The sequence below is a fragment of the Oncorhynchus nerka genome, linkage group LG15 (assembly GCF_034236695.1).
Source record: "Oncorhynchus nerka isolate Pitt River linkage group LG15, Oner_Uvic_2.0, whole genome shotgun sequence".
NCBI lineage: Eukaryota > Metazoa > Chordata > Actinopteri > Salmoniformes > Salmonidae > Oncorhynchus > Oncorhynchus nerka.
Window position 1 is genome coordinate 43507012 of NC_088410.1, and position 14992 is coordinate 43522003.

Genomic DNA, 14992 nt, shown 5'->3' on the forward strand with positions numbered 1-14992 from the left:
AAAAGATGCAGCTGAATGGAATGTGTGCTACTGCGGTTGCTATTGTTTCTGTTCAACTGTCTGCGTTTTATCATGTCACTAGACGCATTTGCTTTAAGTATGTTCCGGGCTTAAGTCTTTAATTTTCTAACCAAATTCTCAGAACCCAGACACCTCTTGGCCCCTTCACACCCTGGTAGTCTTTCATATTCAAGTGTAAGCTGGTTGGCTTTCTGTCTGGATGGCTGAAATTTGGTATTTTTGTTAGCCTGGCAGGCTGTGTTGCTCAGTCAATGTGCCCCTCTTTCCGTCTCTGGCTTGTCTCACCCTCGTTGTCAGCCAGCCAGCCTCAGTCGTTATGTCTGTTTGACAAACACCCAAATCTACAGACAAACTGCCCTGACTGACTCCACTTTCACCCCACACCTCCTTTCACCTCTGACCTCTCCAGAGCTGGGGTGTGTTCTTTAGGAACCAAACGGCAGAAAACAGACAAACGGGGAAGGACTACCACTTGTTTTTGTTTTCTGTTGCAAAACAGTTTGCTACGGTGTTCCCTAATGAGTACGACCCTGTATATGGCACTAGGAGGAAGTGCTGTCTCGGACATGGAACCAAAGGAGTTCATTCTCCTCTCCCGCCCTCCCTCCCTCCCTCTCTATCCATCCTGTCCCTGCCTCCAAACCTCAGGGCCTCCATAGACTCTCACTGGGAGAAAACCAGGGATGTAGTGGAGGACAAACGCACCTTAACACCGTCTACGCAACTATATGTTATGAAAAGTGTTCCTGCGCCTATTACGCTAAATTAGCGTTGTTAGCGTCCGCATCATTCATTCATTCAGCGTTTACCCACCTTATTTCTTTACTACTACATCCCTGGAGAGAGCTCACACTCAAACTGCTCCTCAGCTTGAGCTTGGTATTGTTTTAAAGGGTGTATTTTTTGCAGGGGGGTGTTTTTAGAGGGAACTTCAGATCTCCAACACCATCGGTCCCCATGTCTCCTACCTTTTTCCCTTCCAACCTCTTTGTGAGTTAGTCAGAGTAGGTTGGTGGGAGGAGCTATAGGAGGATGGGCTCATTGTTATTGCTGCAATGGGATAAATGGACCAGATTCAAACATGTGGCTTCCATATATTTGATGTGTTTGGAAAAGCTATAGAGCCCGTCCTCTATAGCTTCTCCCACAAGCCTCCTCTGGATTCAGTGTGTTTTTTAGTTTTTTTTCTCATCGCCACCCATTTCTGTGTGTTGCCCTCTTCCATTGGCCATGCTTCACAAAACTACACCAGAAAAGGCTTCTCATCATACATGCTTGATATGCTTTCTTGGAATTGGCGCAAACTCCTGGAATTCTAGTTAGCAAGCCAGTTAGGTGGTCAAAATGGAAAGTGAAGTTAAATGAGTGGGATTCTGTATTTTAATCAACTATTTACACATGCCAAGAGGCATTAGCCATTGTTTGTTAGTTAGCACATATAGCTAAAAGAGCACATTTAGTTGTCCTCAACATTTATCAGCTATGACTTGAGCACATGCCACATTGGTGATTCAGAGCTACATGGGCACCATTGCATTTTGTGTGTGAAAAAGGATGTTTCTTGAAACTCTGCTGCAAATACTTTGGCTAAAGAACAGCATAGGCCCTAAGTAGTAATGTTGAAGTTGTGTAAGTGGGGCAAAGTCAGTCAGGCCAACCCATCAACTGTGCTCATTAGGCTGCAGTTTTCATATGGGTGCGTGTGTGTTTTACCATTACCTGTTTAAAGGAACACAGGACCCGTTACACCTTTCACTCACATGGATGTGCTGGCCTGGATTGTATGCCAAGGAGATTACGTTTCATCACCGCTTCCAGTGACACTACAATCAATCAGTTATAGATAGGTGTGGAGTATTCATTTTCTGTTTGTAAGCGGGAGAGACTTGACTATTCAGTCTGAGGAAGACTAACAGAATCAAAATGAGAACTTTCCTCCTACCTTGCTCTGTTGAACTGGGGCTGGCGTCAAGTCAAAAATGAGTTGACCGATGGATCACATGGATTGTTCTTCTCCTCAGCCACTGGCTGTTCAGGGATGTGATGTCAATGACCTGGGTGAGCCATGTCTCAATACTCTAAAATGACTTCCTCTCTTCACCCCCTTTTCTTCATGATCACTGATCGGTGAAAGGAGTGGATGCATTTCCACCATATTGCTTTTTTCCCCCCAACCTGCCATGTTCTTTCAGATCTGTGGTAATAAAGAGGGCAATGAGAAGAGGGAAGGAAGCCATTGAAGAGTCCTGAGATGCAGCCGGGGGTACTGTCTCATGCTATCTGGCATTCTGCCTTGTGTGTATTAACTAGTAGGAGACTGTTGGAACAGTGTTTACCTGGTTGAAATGACACTCGACTAGAAGGACCACATGCTAAGCTGCCAGACTCAGTGTTGCAAAGGTGGAGAGCAGTGGACAATTTTTCTCATGTATTGTGTGGGTAAGTGTGTGTGTGGTGATTTTTATTTTATTATTTTTTTAAAGGAGATTTTCCCTCTGAGGCTGAAAATGGTCTCATTTGGACAAAAATCAACTGTCACAGCCAGTGATGTGGACAATGCAGTCCTCCTTTTTAATTTCATTTTCTCTACCTTTTGTGTTGAGGATGCATATGTCACCTATAACATGTATATTATAAAATGTTGAATGGACAGGATTGTCTGAAATGTCTTCAAATGTTCATTTATTATCTGTTGTGAATGATGACATTTGTTTCCTAGAAAGCATCAGCCGCTGTACTTTGACATGGAAAAACTGGGAATGACAAATTGTTTTTCAAAGCAGGTAGTAACCGTTGTAAAGACACTGGGCCCTGTTTGAGTAGTTTTCAAATGAGTCTTTCCTTGAACCATTACTGAATCATCACGATTGTGTAGGTGAAAACCGGGGTTACACTACATACTAAAACACTGATCTGACATGAGATTGTATCCTCATCTTGAAAGTATCCAAACACTGCCCCAGTTTCTCACTGAATTTACCACAACTGTGCAACACAATTCTCCTGCCCTTTTTAATAAAATTCCTAATTAAAATGGTATGAACCATTGGGCTATGCAATTATGGAAATTAAGCTTGAAGAGGGAAAGTGTAGGACAATTAAGTAAGTTTAAACTCCCAACTTTTTGTCCAACTTTCAAAGGACACAGTTTAACTGAAAATTAATTTAAGGTGATATCAACCATGTCCTTTTGCAGTGTCGAGAACTGGCTCACTGCTCTTGGCTCTTCTCAAATACATTTACCACAGGAGTGCACATGTCCCCAATGGATGTAAAGACCTGATCATTTAAATATGAATCAAGATTAATTATTGTCAAAAGTACGTACCTTCATCTGATTTCGCAAGCATGAAATGAGCCACCGGCTGAATGATACCCTGGCTGGCCTGAGACTTAACTGGTGCACCTCCTGTGAAATACAACTTTTTGTCTCCACCTAGTGTTGATATTTGTTGCAGGAGCACATCTTGCTGACAGTGGAGTTGGGATTTATACACTACTGTGTGATAGTTAATTGGATAAGGTAACTACTGCTGACATTGAGATCATAAACCTAAATCACCATTTTACTGTGTATTTTCAATAAATATCTCAGGAGTAAAGCTGGAATATTGGAGACAAGTTATGTAATAAAGGTCAATTTTGAAGAGATGGTTTTTATTCTTGTTTAAAGTGCAAGACAAGTAGGCTATTAGGCATAACAATGTTAATGTGCAATTCTGCCACTTTTTAACCTCATTTCCAGCACCCTACCAGTGTCTGCGTATGTGAAAACGGTGCGTTTCTATGATCGATGGTTAAGATAAAGGTCCTAAAACATGCTCCTCTGTAGCTAGGTTTCCATCCTATTGGAGACAGATTTGAATGCGAATATTCTCAAATCTGCTCAAAACTATATGTGCATTTTCCCACCAGAGATTTTTCTATCAAAATGACTTATTGCGGATAAAAGGCTGTGCGTGATGACGTAGGTCACATAAAATAACTTGGGTTAAATTCCCATGTACTGAATTAAAAATACAAATTAAATGGATTTCCATCGGTTTTGTCACAACTGTTGCGTTAGCACAATATAACCTATATAACTTACATTTGACTGTTTCCACTATCCAGTCTTTACTTTTTTCATGCATCAGGTAATTCATCGGCATGACATGCTTGGATGGAAACGTGGTTTGTGACATCACAGGGTATAGGATTAGCCAGAAGGCATAGCACACACCGGCCACGAAATATGTGTTTACAATACAGCGTTGGTAATAAGGCATTATTTGTTCGACCGCAACTTCAGGGGTAGCTAGCTTTAGCTTGGTACCTAGCGAGCACCAATACAACCACCCTGAAAACAATGAACAGTAGAAACTGCAGTCATTTTTATTAATCTTAGCCATGATTTTGGAATTCTTGTAAGTATTAGCTAGGTAGCCACTTGTTGTTCATTTACATTTACATTTAAGTCATTTAGCAGACGCTCTTATCCAGAACGACTTTTTTTGTTCGCCCATTGAAATTGAACTTCAGTTCATTAAATAAAAAGCTAGCCAGTGACTTAACCCTGTTGCCCAAAGCTAACGTTTATGAGCAGCCAGCTAGCTTCATCTGGCTAGTGATGCTCGACCGGACCGGGTTATGTGTTGTGAAAATAGCCACAATAAGGATTAGGCACAATAGTGAAATTTGCGTTTTGCCTTCAAAATAAAAGTTCATATTTGAAAGTGATGCAGAATACTACAATTGATGGAATCACGCCATATGTAGCCTAGATCAGGTTAAACAATGCTAGAGTGTGGAGCAATTCAATTATAAATAAGTACTCAATGACACCCACAGAACACAACTGTGAAGAATTTATGCAAATATGAGCATTTTAGTTCTTATTGTGGGAAATCACCAGTCAGTGCGTATTGACATTCATATTTTTATTTATTTAACTAGGCAAGTCTGTTAAGAAATTCTTATTTATAATGACGGCCTATGAACAGTGGGTTAATTGCCTTGTTCAGGGGCAGAACAGATGTTTACCTTGTCAGCTCTGGGATTCAATCTAGCAACCTTTCGGATACTGGCCCAACGCTTTAACCATTAGGATATCTGCCGCCCCATGTCATTGATCCACAATCCATAGGTATTCATGGTTTCATTTTTTTTCTTCTTTTTTTTCTTTCTACAAAACAGAAATGCGCCGTTTTCACATATGTAGACACTGGTATTGTCCTGGAGATACTCTATAAGTTTGAAAAGTGGCGGAATTACCCTTTAACACAAAAACTGGTAGTCAATGATTGGAAAGTACATTAGCATTTTCTGCCCATTCGTTTGCTGTCTATTCCTTGGGTGTATAGCTCACAGAAGGGAGAGTGGAGTATGTTGAGCCATTTTTACAGTCAGCATCACTACGTCAAGGGAAATATAGTATTCTTTCAAACAAAAATATCTACATATATTTCAAGATGTGTATCCCTGGAAATAATCAGAAGTCATGTAAACATAGTTTGTCCAAAAATTGGGTAAATTGAGCATCGGGACATGGTAAGATGAGCCGCCTTATTTGTCCGCTAAATTCTTGATATGTTTAGCATGCCCAGAATCCATGTTGTTAGACAAGATCTTGTGTGCCTCTGCGACTCTACCATAGCCTCTCTTTCGCACAGGTACATGGTAATTTTATTTTTTTCAATGCCAATGTACCTCATCAGTGTCATTCGGTCAATTTTTTAAAATCCCTTGCTGCTGATCGTATGTACTTTTTCTCTTCTTTCACTTTCTTGGTTGCTCTTTTAAGAACCTCAAGAGGGGCCAGACTTCTGCTTGTTATACGTTTGTATACACGGGCCATGATGGTGTCTGCTCTGTTAACAATAAATTCATATGCATGACAAACTGCAGAAACACTATGCATATTATGCATAAAACGGACAAATGTAATCAGTATTTGTATGGGGTATGTTGAGCAATTGGCTAGTTTGTTCCCACAATAATCTCAAATGTATTTTTACACGAAGTTGTATACATTCACAACACTTACTTTGAAATTAGCCACTTTTTTTAGAAATACATTTCTTGATTTCAGACACTGGACGTAGATCTCCTCATTCTCGCGTTCCGATTGGCTGAATGGCTACTGGCTATGTCATCTGAAAAAGGGGTCTGGAGTGTTCATAGTGAACATTGATTAAAGGTCCGCTCTCCGAAGGTCATCGCACTAAAACAAAAAATATATACGAATTAATTAACAACAAGAAAAATGACAGCACACATCTTAAGATAATTAACATGTTGATAGTTAAGATGATTGTTGTATTTTGAAATCTTTAGCAGGCTATCACTTTGCAATTCATGTATGATATATCCATTTACTAAATCATACTGATTGATTCATTTTCAAATACGTAATCCTTTATTTTACAGAGAAAATTATAGTCTGTCTGTGTGAATATCCACCTTGTGTTAGACAGAGATAAGAACAACATCCCCCCCTCCAGAAAGTGAGATGGGTAGATAGGGACAACTGAAATGGACCGGAGGGGCAAGATAACGACATGGTATACCGCCTTATTAGACTAGGCCTCTGGGTTACATATAAAATGAGCTCATTACGACTTCTGCAAGAGAGGAAACAAGCTGCTACCAAGGTAAACATTTAAAAAACACAATTTAACATTGATTTGAAACTGGGAATGGAAACTTGTTTTCACTTTCTGATGGAGAGAGAGGGAGATAGTTTGTTTTTATTCAAACAATCTTCATTAAGGATAAAATACATGTATCTTGTTAGCGTCAATTGATTATGGTTGTGTATCTAAATAGGCCTATTAAATAGAATGCATCAGGGCGACATGAAATATGCAGTTTACTAAATGACATGGTTTAGCCAGAGGGTGTTGGACATGTGGCACAGGCTCCTACTACTCATACTATTTATGTGCTCTCAGAAATTACTCAACTTGAACTGATATGCTCATTATCTGTAATACATCAAATATGCTCATTATTTGTAATGCATAAAATACTTAAGGGTCAGATTCCATCAAGTAGCCATGACAGATTTATACTGTCACTTTTTAATTATATGGACATGCTCACAGACAAATGTTTTGAAGATGTGAGAAATCAAATACATTATGAATTGCATCTGCCTTTTAATCCAAAACATTTTGTTGATGTTGATGTATACAACATTAAATATTGAACTGGCACTATATTTTGTACTACAAGCAGTGTTTGGAGTATCATCATACCCATGGAGGACAGGGGAGAGGGGGGAGAGCCTGCAGCCGGTCTGCACTTTGTGGGCACGAAGGAAGACCTGATAAAAGCCAAGCGGTCGTTCAGGACCCTGGAGGGCAGGGACATACTGGTGCTCTATCACCAGGAGATTTTCTATGCTCTGGACTTCCACTGTTACCGTGAGTAGAATAAATGGTCCTTCCTGTGCTTTAAAGATAGCCTAAGTCCCAGATCTGTTTGTGCTGTCTTGACAATTGCCATTACCAACTCCTGGCACCCTGTATATGTGGCGCTAACATGCGCCTTTTGTACTGATATTGTCAACATTATGATTGTGACCACATTTTTTTGATAGGTGTAGACTGTTAATTAATATTGTGATCTATTTGTGATCAGATCTTCCTGCCTACCTACGGAGGTACACTCTTTAAAAAAAGGTTCTATCTAGATCCAAAAGGGGTTTTAAGAACCCATTTTGCTTCCAGGTAGAACCCTTTACGTTCCAGATAGAACATAGAACTCTTTCCATGTAGAACCCTTTCCATAAACAGCACTTTTGTTTGTTGTGCCAATGATAGGAGTTGGGCAAGTCTGCACAAACAGATCTTTGACTCAAGCTAATTCGAAGATGCATTCTGGAACATTCTCAGTAGCGGTTGTTAATGTACAGTGCCTTCAGAAAGTATTCAGACCCCTTGACTTTTTTCGTAATTTTTTTTACTTTATAGCCTTATTCTAAAATGTTTTTTTTTTTTTTAAATCTCAGCAATCTACACACAATACCCGATAATAACAAAGCGAAAACAGTTTTTTAGACATGCAATGTATTAAATGTATTAAAAACAGAAATACCTTATTTACATAAGTATTCCGACCCTTTGCTATGAGACTCGAAATTGAGCTCAGATGCCTCCTGTTTCTATTGGTACACAACTGTCTATAAAAGGTCCCACAGTTGACAGTGCATGTCACAGCAAAAACCAAGCCATAAGGTCGAAGGAATCATCCGTAGACCTCCTAGACAGGATTGTGTCGAGGCACAGATCTGGGGAAGGGTACCAAAAAATGTATGCAGCATTGAAGGTCCCGAAAAACACAGTGGCCTCCATCATTCTTAAATGGAAGAAGTTTGGAACCACCAAGACTCTTCCTAGAGCTGGCCGCCCGGCCAAACTGAGCAATCGGGAGAGAAAGGCCTTGGTCAGGGAGGTGACCAAGAACCCGATGGTCACTCTGACAGGGCTCCAGAGTTCCTCTGTGGAGATGGGATAACCTTCCAGAAGGACATCCATCTCTGCAGCACTCCATTAATCAGGCCTTTATGGTAGAGTGGCCAGAGGGAAGCCACTCCTCAGTAAAAGGCACATGACAGCCTGCTTGGAGTTTGCCAAAGGCACCTAAAGACTCTCATAACTTGAGAAACAAGATTCTCTGGTCTGATGAAACCAAGATTGAACTCTTTGGCCTGAATGCCAAGCGTCACATCTGGAGGAAACCTGCCACCATCCCTACGGTGAAGCATGGAGGTGGCAGCATCATGCTGTGGGGATGTTTTTCAGAGGCAGGGACTGGGAGACTAGCCAGGATCGAGGCAAAGATGAACAGATCAAAATACAGAGAGAGCTTTGATGAACACCTGCTCAGGACCTCAGACTGGGGTGAAGGTTCACCTTCCAACAGGACAATGAACCTAAGCACATAGCCAAGACAACGCAGGAGTGGCTTCGGGACAAGTCTCTGAATGTCCTTGAGTGGTCCAGCCAGAGCCCGGACTTGAACCCGATTGAACATCTCTGGAGAGACCTGAAAATAGCTGTGCAGCAACGCTCCCCATCCAACCTGACAGAGCTTGAGAGGATCTGCAGAGAAGAATGGGAGAAACTCTCCAAATAAAGGTATGCCAAGCTTGTAGTGTCATGCCCAAGAAGACCCGAGGCTGTAATCACTCCCAAAGGTGCTCCAACAAAGCCCTCAGCAAAGGGTCTAAGTACTTATGTAAATGTGATATTTCAGTTTTTTTGTCATTATGGGGTATTGTGTGTACATTGGGGGGGGGGGGGGGGGGAATTTAATCCATTTTAGAACAAGACAGAAAGTCAAGGGGTTTGCACTGGGGAGCATCTTTATACCGGTGTGGTAGATTTACTTTGTTTTCTATGGGATATTTTCCCACATAACATCTGAATGGTGTGTCCAGTCAGCAAATTGTTACAGTGCCATAAACTGTTTTCTTATTCTGCAATACTCTGATCCTTTCCTCCTTGGACAGATGCTGGGGGACCATTGCAAAATGGAGACATAGAGGTGAGTGACTTAGTATTGTAAGCTTGATCCAAATGAATGATCCAGATGAATAAATATCTCAGGTGCCACATACAGCCGTGGTGCCTTTGATCAAGGCACTTAACTCCCAAACTGCTCCAGGGTCGCTGCTCTGCAGCTGGCCCTGTGCCTCTCCCGGCCTGAGTGTGTGTTCAGCAGGGCTGTAACCAGGGTTTGAGTTTAGTGAGGTCCCCCACCCCCCCATTTACTGCATTTATATACAATTAAAACACTTTAAAATGCTATTGGGAGAACAGAAAAAACAAGCAAAAATGACCCCAGCCTCGATCACACCGACAGTGTTTTTGCATTTTGGTACACCAGAAGTATTCATTTCCAATGGGACGCTGCGTTTGCCTTGCAGCATTGCATTGCAGAGGTAGTTGCAGTGGGTTCTGTGTGGTGCATTGGTTGGATTTATCGAATTTACGTCTTGATCAAACCTACAGTGTTTTGCGCAAAATGGTATGCAGCATCATCTGGATATTGTGTGCAACAAAAGTTCAACACTCACCTTCTGCTACCATTACTGTCAAAACGTCTACGCATACAGTTTGACGCATATGTTTGATAAGTGAAATGTATGCACCACACGGAACGCACTGCAACTGCCTCTGCAACGCAATGCTACAAAGCAAACGCAGCGTTCCATTGGAAATGAATGTACTTCTGTTGTACCGAAATGCAATAACGCTGTCGAGGCATTATGGATGGTGTGACGCAAATTGAGCTCTGTACCGCATCACCGAGCGCCTCTCAAATGTTTTAACAATACGGTGGGCTTCGTGTAGCTCTGCATTGACATGATTGGTTGACGTTAGGTGAGGGCGGGAGGTCCTGTATAACACAAACTCACTTCCTTGACAACTTCCCTCACAACAGCTCTGAGCTGCTCCGAGAAATGCAAGAAGTATGATGCCCTGACCGCTGCATAGGCCAGATCACCTTAAATGCTGCACGGCCAATGCAGACTTCGGATTGACCATGTAGCGCCTTCCACTACAATATAAATCTCTGCCCGCTGCTTGACACCTGACTATTCATACGCAGCTATTCACCAGTTGTGCACTAATTTCCAGAGAGTCGGTTTAAAAATGGCCTTTTATCCGGCATCTCGCAAACACATCTCGCTTACTTGAGCCGACTCTTAGCTGGTGTTGTTGGTTTCACGGAGTTAACCGTTTGAGAGATTGGTGAATGTAGGCTACTGCTAAAAACGTAAATCCGGGGGATGTAGGCTAATGTAATGAACAATCCACTGTTCATGATTCTTGTCTACTTGTTCGCAAAGAGGCAGGCGCGATTAGAACTCAGTCAGATCAAAAATATAAGCATTCTGAGCTTTGATCACCGCTGGGACCAACATAACCGTAATTGATTTTCTTTATTGTGTACAAAATATTTATTTTTATTCTTGTACTTTTTTTCAAATTAGAAAAAAATACCTTAGTGTCCTCATAGGTAGTTACGGCCCTGTGTGTGTTCCAGGTTGGTAACTGTGTCAGCAAAGAAGTAATTGGTTTCACATTTACAGTTTGCTCCACTATTCATGTACCCTGGTTGGAAACGAGGTACTAGCGACATACCTTTTCCTCTACGTGCACGCCCAATCTAAATATAATCTATCTGATAAATACCTTATCTTGATTTCATTCTTCTTGCAGGAATTTGACGGCAAGCTGTGCATAGTGTGTCCAAAGCACAAGTACAAGATCTCTCTCGCTGAGGGGGAGGGCATCTACAGGGCCACCAACCCTTATGCCCCAGTGCCCACAAAAAGGTGGTACTCCAAGGGCATCAAGCAAAGAGTCCACACGGTGACCGAGACTGACGGGGACGTTTATGTCACACTGTCCCACATGTCTCGTTTTATCGAGTCTGACTACTTCCAGGGAGAGAAGGGCAAAGTAGAGAGGGAGAGAATGGAGGCCGAAGATTCTTCTAAGAAATCTAACACAACCTCCTGATGGACTGTATGTCAATAGTCTAAAATGGCTTCCTCTCCTTGCCTCCTCATCTGCACTGATCTGAAGGGAAGGTAAAGGAGGGAAGGAGGCGAGGAGAGGAAGCCAGGTCCAACTATTAACATACATTTGGGGTTTTCCTGAAGTTTACTTGTCTTCAAATGGGGATGTAGTAATTATGGCAACCTTGACATTTGATTTGTGTCCAGAGACTTGAGCAGCCAATCAGATCTCTGACATAAATATGCTAAAGGCAGGATGTGAGTGAACTGAGTTTAAAAACGACCAATCACATGTTTCCTTAATGTATGGGGTAGGGGTAACATTATCAGTTTTTTTGTTGTTGTGTACATTTCATACATTCCACAAGAATCTGTTTTTATGTGTTTTAGGCTGTTACGTTATCTTATACAGATTATCTCACTCACTGCTCAGCCGACTTGTGAATTGTAGCTCCTTCTCACGTGGGATGAGTTAAGTCTACAAAGCACAAGACTCCTGGGGTTCAGTAATAAAGCTAATAAAATGAGTGCTGATGGCTTGTTTTCTTTTGGTTTGGATGTGTAGCAGCCTATTATATAATGGCATTATGTCCCAGTGGGGATGAGCAGGATTAAGAAGTAGGCCTAAGTAAGATGTGTATTCAGTGCTTCACAGCAGCCTTGAACTCCCCTTTCTCTTGTTCATAGGAATACCTATTGATATTGTTAACATTGAACTCAATTAAATCTGTGGAAAGAGAAAATAACCCAGAAACTCATTGATTACAATAATGCAGAAAAATACACTGAGTACACAAAACATTAAGAACACCTGCTCTTTCCAAGACATACTGACCAGGTGAATCCAGGTGAAAGCTATGATCCTTTATTGATGTCACTTGTGAAATTCACTTTAACCTGTCTCCTCCCCTTCATCTACACTGATTTAAGAAGGATTTTCAAGCTTTGAGACATGAATTGTGTATGTATGCCATGCAGAGGGTGAATGAGCAAGACAAAATATTTAAGTGCCTTTGAATGGGATATGTTAGTAGGTGTCAGGTGCACCGGCTTGCGTCAAGAACTGCAACACTGCTGGGTTTTTCACCATCAACGGTTCCCCATGTGTATCAAGAATGGTCCACCACCCAAAGGATATCCAGCCAACTTGACATAACTGTAGGAAGCATTGGGGTCAACATGGGCCATCATCCCTGTGGAGCACTCGACACCTTGTAGATTCCATGCCCCGATGAATTTAGTACATTTAGTGTATCTGCATGCATGTATTGCTATTGTAATAGGCTACATGTGTATCTCGAAAGGATAGCCAATAGACATGTGTCAGTTACCTCTCTCTGAGAACGTTTTCAGCAGGTTGCAGCAGAACCAACCCAGCCGCTGCATCAATGGTCTGCAATAAGCACCAAATTAACATTATCCCCAGGACATAAATTCATTAATTTAAGAAAAATATATTAATTACAAGAAAAACGTTCTGATGGGATGAAATGTTAACCAAAAACATGGAAAACGTACACTGTTCAAATAGAAAGACTCAAAACACCATCATTGTGTACTGAAACCATGAAAAGTAGTTGCACCTAAACTAAGATCTGGTGTTTGGATGGGCTTTGAATGTAAACCTAATGTAAGTATTTTGTTTTAAAACAGAATGGAAGTACTCTTAAACACTCAAAAGTGGATCTTCAATCTGAATATTGGTGTTTTTAAAAGTATTGTGGGGAAAAATGTGGGGTTTCAGTACAAAAATATTTTTGCAGACTCTCACACAATCCTTTCCAGTGACTCATTTTAGAAATGTATTAAGTGTAAGAGCCAGAGCTGATATATTTCTCCATGGTTTGCTGAAATATGTTCATATTTTAAAGAGGATACAGGAATGTAATACTTTTCCTAGGGTAGACAATGGCACTAGGTATAGATTATTACAGTTTCCAGGCTCATTGTGAGATTATAAATTATGTTACAATCAAAATACTTCAAGTAAGTAAGTTATAGTAGAGGACACATGTATAAAGCTGGTGTATGTGTGATAATATGGATTTGAACCTGGGTCTCCTGCTTGTCAAAACACTGCCTTAGTCCATTCAGCCAGTCTTCAGTCTTAACAGCTGTGCTGACCACCATTGTTACATTGAGCACATTGGGGCCGATTCAGTCTTGAGATAAATAGACTTAACATGGATTTGAGTCAATAAAACATGGACATTTGTTTTACTTGATCCATGTTAAATCAACATATGTGCACCTATATTTTTTTTCAATACTTTATTTAGACAGATTAGAAACAGAAGGAGTGAAGGTGAGATATGCGGAAGTGGGGATTAAACCCACTCAAGCATATATCCACATGACTTGTAAGGAACTTGTAAATCACATTGAGTTAAACTCTGGGTCCCCATATCAGAAGACACATGTTTAGATTAAAGGTCAAATGTGAATTTCAAACATTGTGCTGCCATACTGATCAGAATTCCCACAGTCTGGGGCATGGGAGGTGGAGAGAGGGCATTCACAGCAGGAGTGATTATTCTTTGTTCTTGTGTAAAAAAAAACAGGCAAGTTTGTGTGCCTCCCCTCTCTTCGGGTCCTTCGCAAACTCAGACAGGCGAGAGCACACCAAACGCTCAGGTGAGACTTTCCAAAACAATCCAAGAAAGTGTGCGTCAATGAAAACTTGAGTACAAAATGTTTTCACATTGAAGAAGGAAACAGAAAAGGAATTCACTCAACATGAACATGTGTTTTGTGTAGCATTTCGGACGCTAATGGTTCAAGTCAGGTTTAAGTCAATAGTGTAATAAGTCCAAGCCAAGCAGCCATTTTGATTAATTGATCAGTTTTCTTTAACCTAAATGTAGTTGTCAATTGACACTTTGTTGTTTGCACCGTTTGTGCATGTTTTTTTAATGCAAATTGCATCCGTTTTAGTTAATACTGCTGGCTTGTTTGCCTACTAGCTTTATGAGCTTCATCATTTTTTTATGCATGCCCCACATGCTGCTACAGTGAATAGCCACTGCTAGTCAGGTTTCGCCTTTCATGCCACATTATACCCTACTTTAAAATGTAATGTTATCTTGTTGCTATATTTGCATAGCTTTATTCAAATATTTGGATTTTGCTTATTGATAATGATATGTGTAATAATTGTGTATTCATATATCGATGTATTAATATTATAACAGTTAATAAGTAATGATGTATGTATTCATATATCGATGTATTAATATTATAACAGTTAATAAGTAATGATGTATTGTGATACTATTTCTCTGTCTCCACCCAGAAAATCATGAATATGGGTCAATTCTAACCAAAGCCAATCAAGACAAGGATCAGACTAATGCCGACTGAAATGTCAATTTCTCATCTAGCTCAACTGTACTGTGATTCAATCCATTGCAACATGTACCATCTGAATATAAATACTCAGGTCAGCGATGTAGTTTG

The 14992-nt window shown here is 40.8% G+C and overlaps 1 protein-coding gene and 1 long non-coding RNA gene across 3 annotated transcripts; both read left to right on the forward strand.

Moving 5' to 3' along the window:
- The first annotated feature begins 6551 nt into the window (after positions 1-6551).
- Positions 6552-12063, forward strand: rfesd (Rieske (Fe-S) domain containing). Of its 2 annotated transcripts, none has more exons than XM_029682430.2 (4): positions 6552-6653; positions 7237-7427; positions 9518-9552; positions 11235-12063. In XM_029682430.2, exons 2-4 carry the CDS (start codon positions 7262-7264, stop codon positions 11535-11537), a joined length of 504 nt encoding a protein of 167 aa, XP_029538290.2. In that variant the 5' UTR covers positions 6552-6653; positions 7237-7261; the 3' UTR covers positions 11538-12063. The 2 variants fall into 2 exon arrangements, with proteins under 2 accessions (XP_029538290.2, XP_029538291.2); XM_029682431.2 differs by having other exon boundaries at positions 6553-6653; positions 7240-7427.
- A 1260-nt stretch (positions 12064-13323) lies between these two features.
- LOC115143596 (uncharacterized) lies at positions 13324-14992 on the forward strand. The gene is made up of 2 exons (XR_003865661.2): positions 13324-14170; positions 14829-14992. It is a non-coding gene; the product is annotated as an uncharacterized LOC115143596 (long non-coding RNA).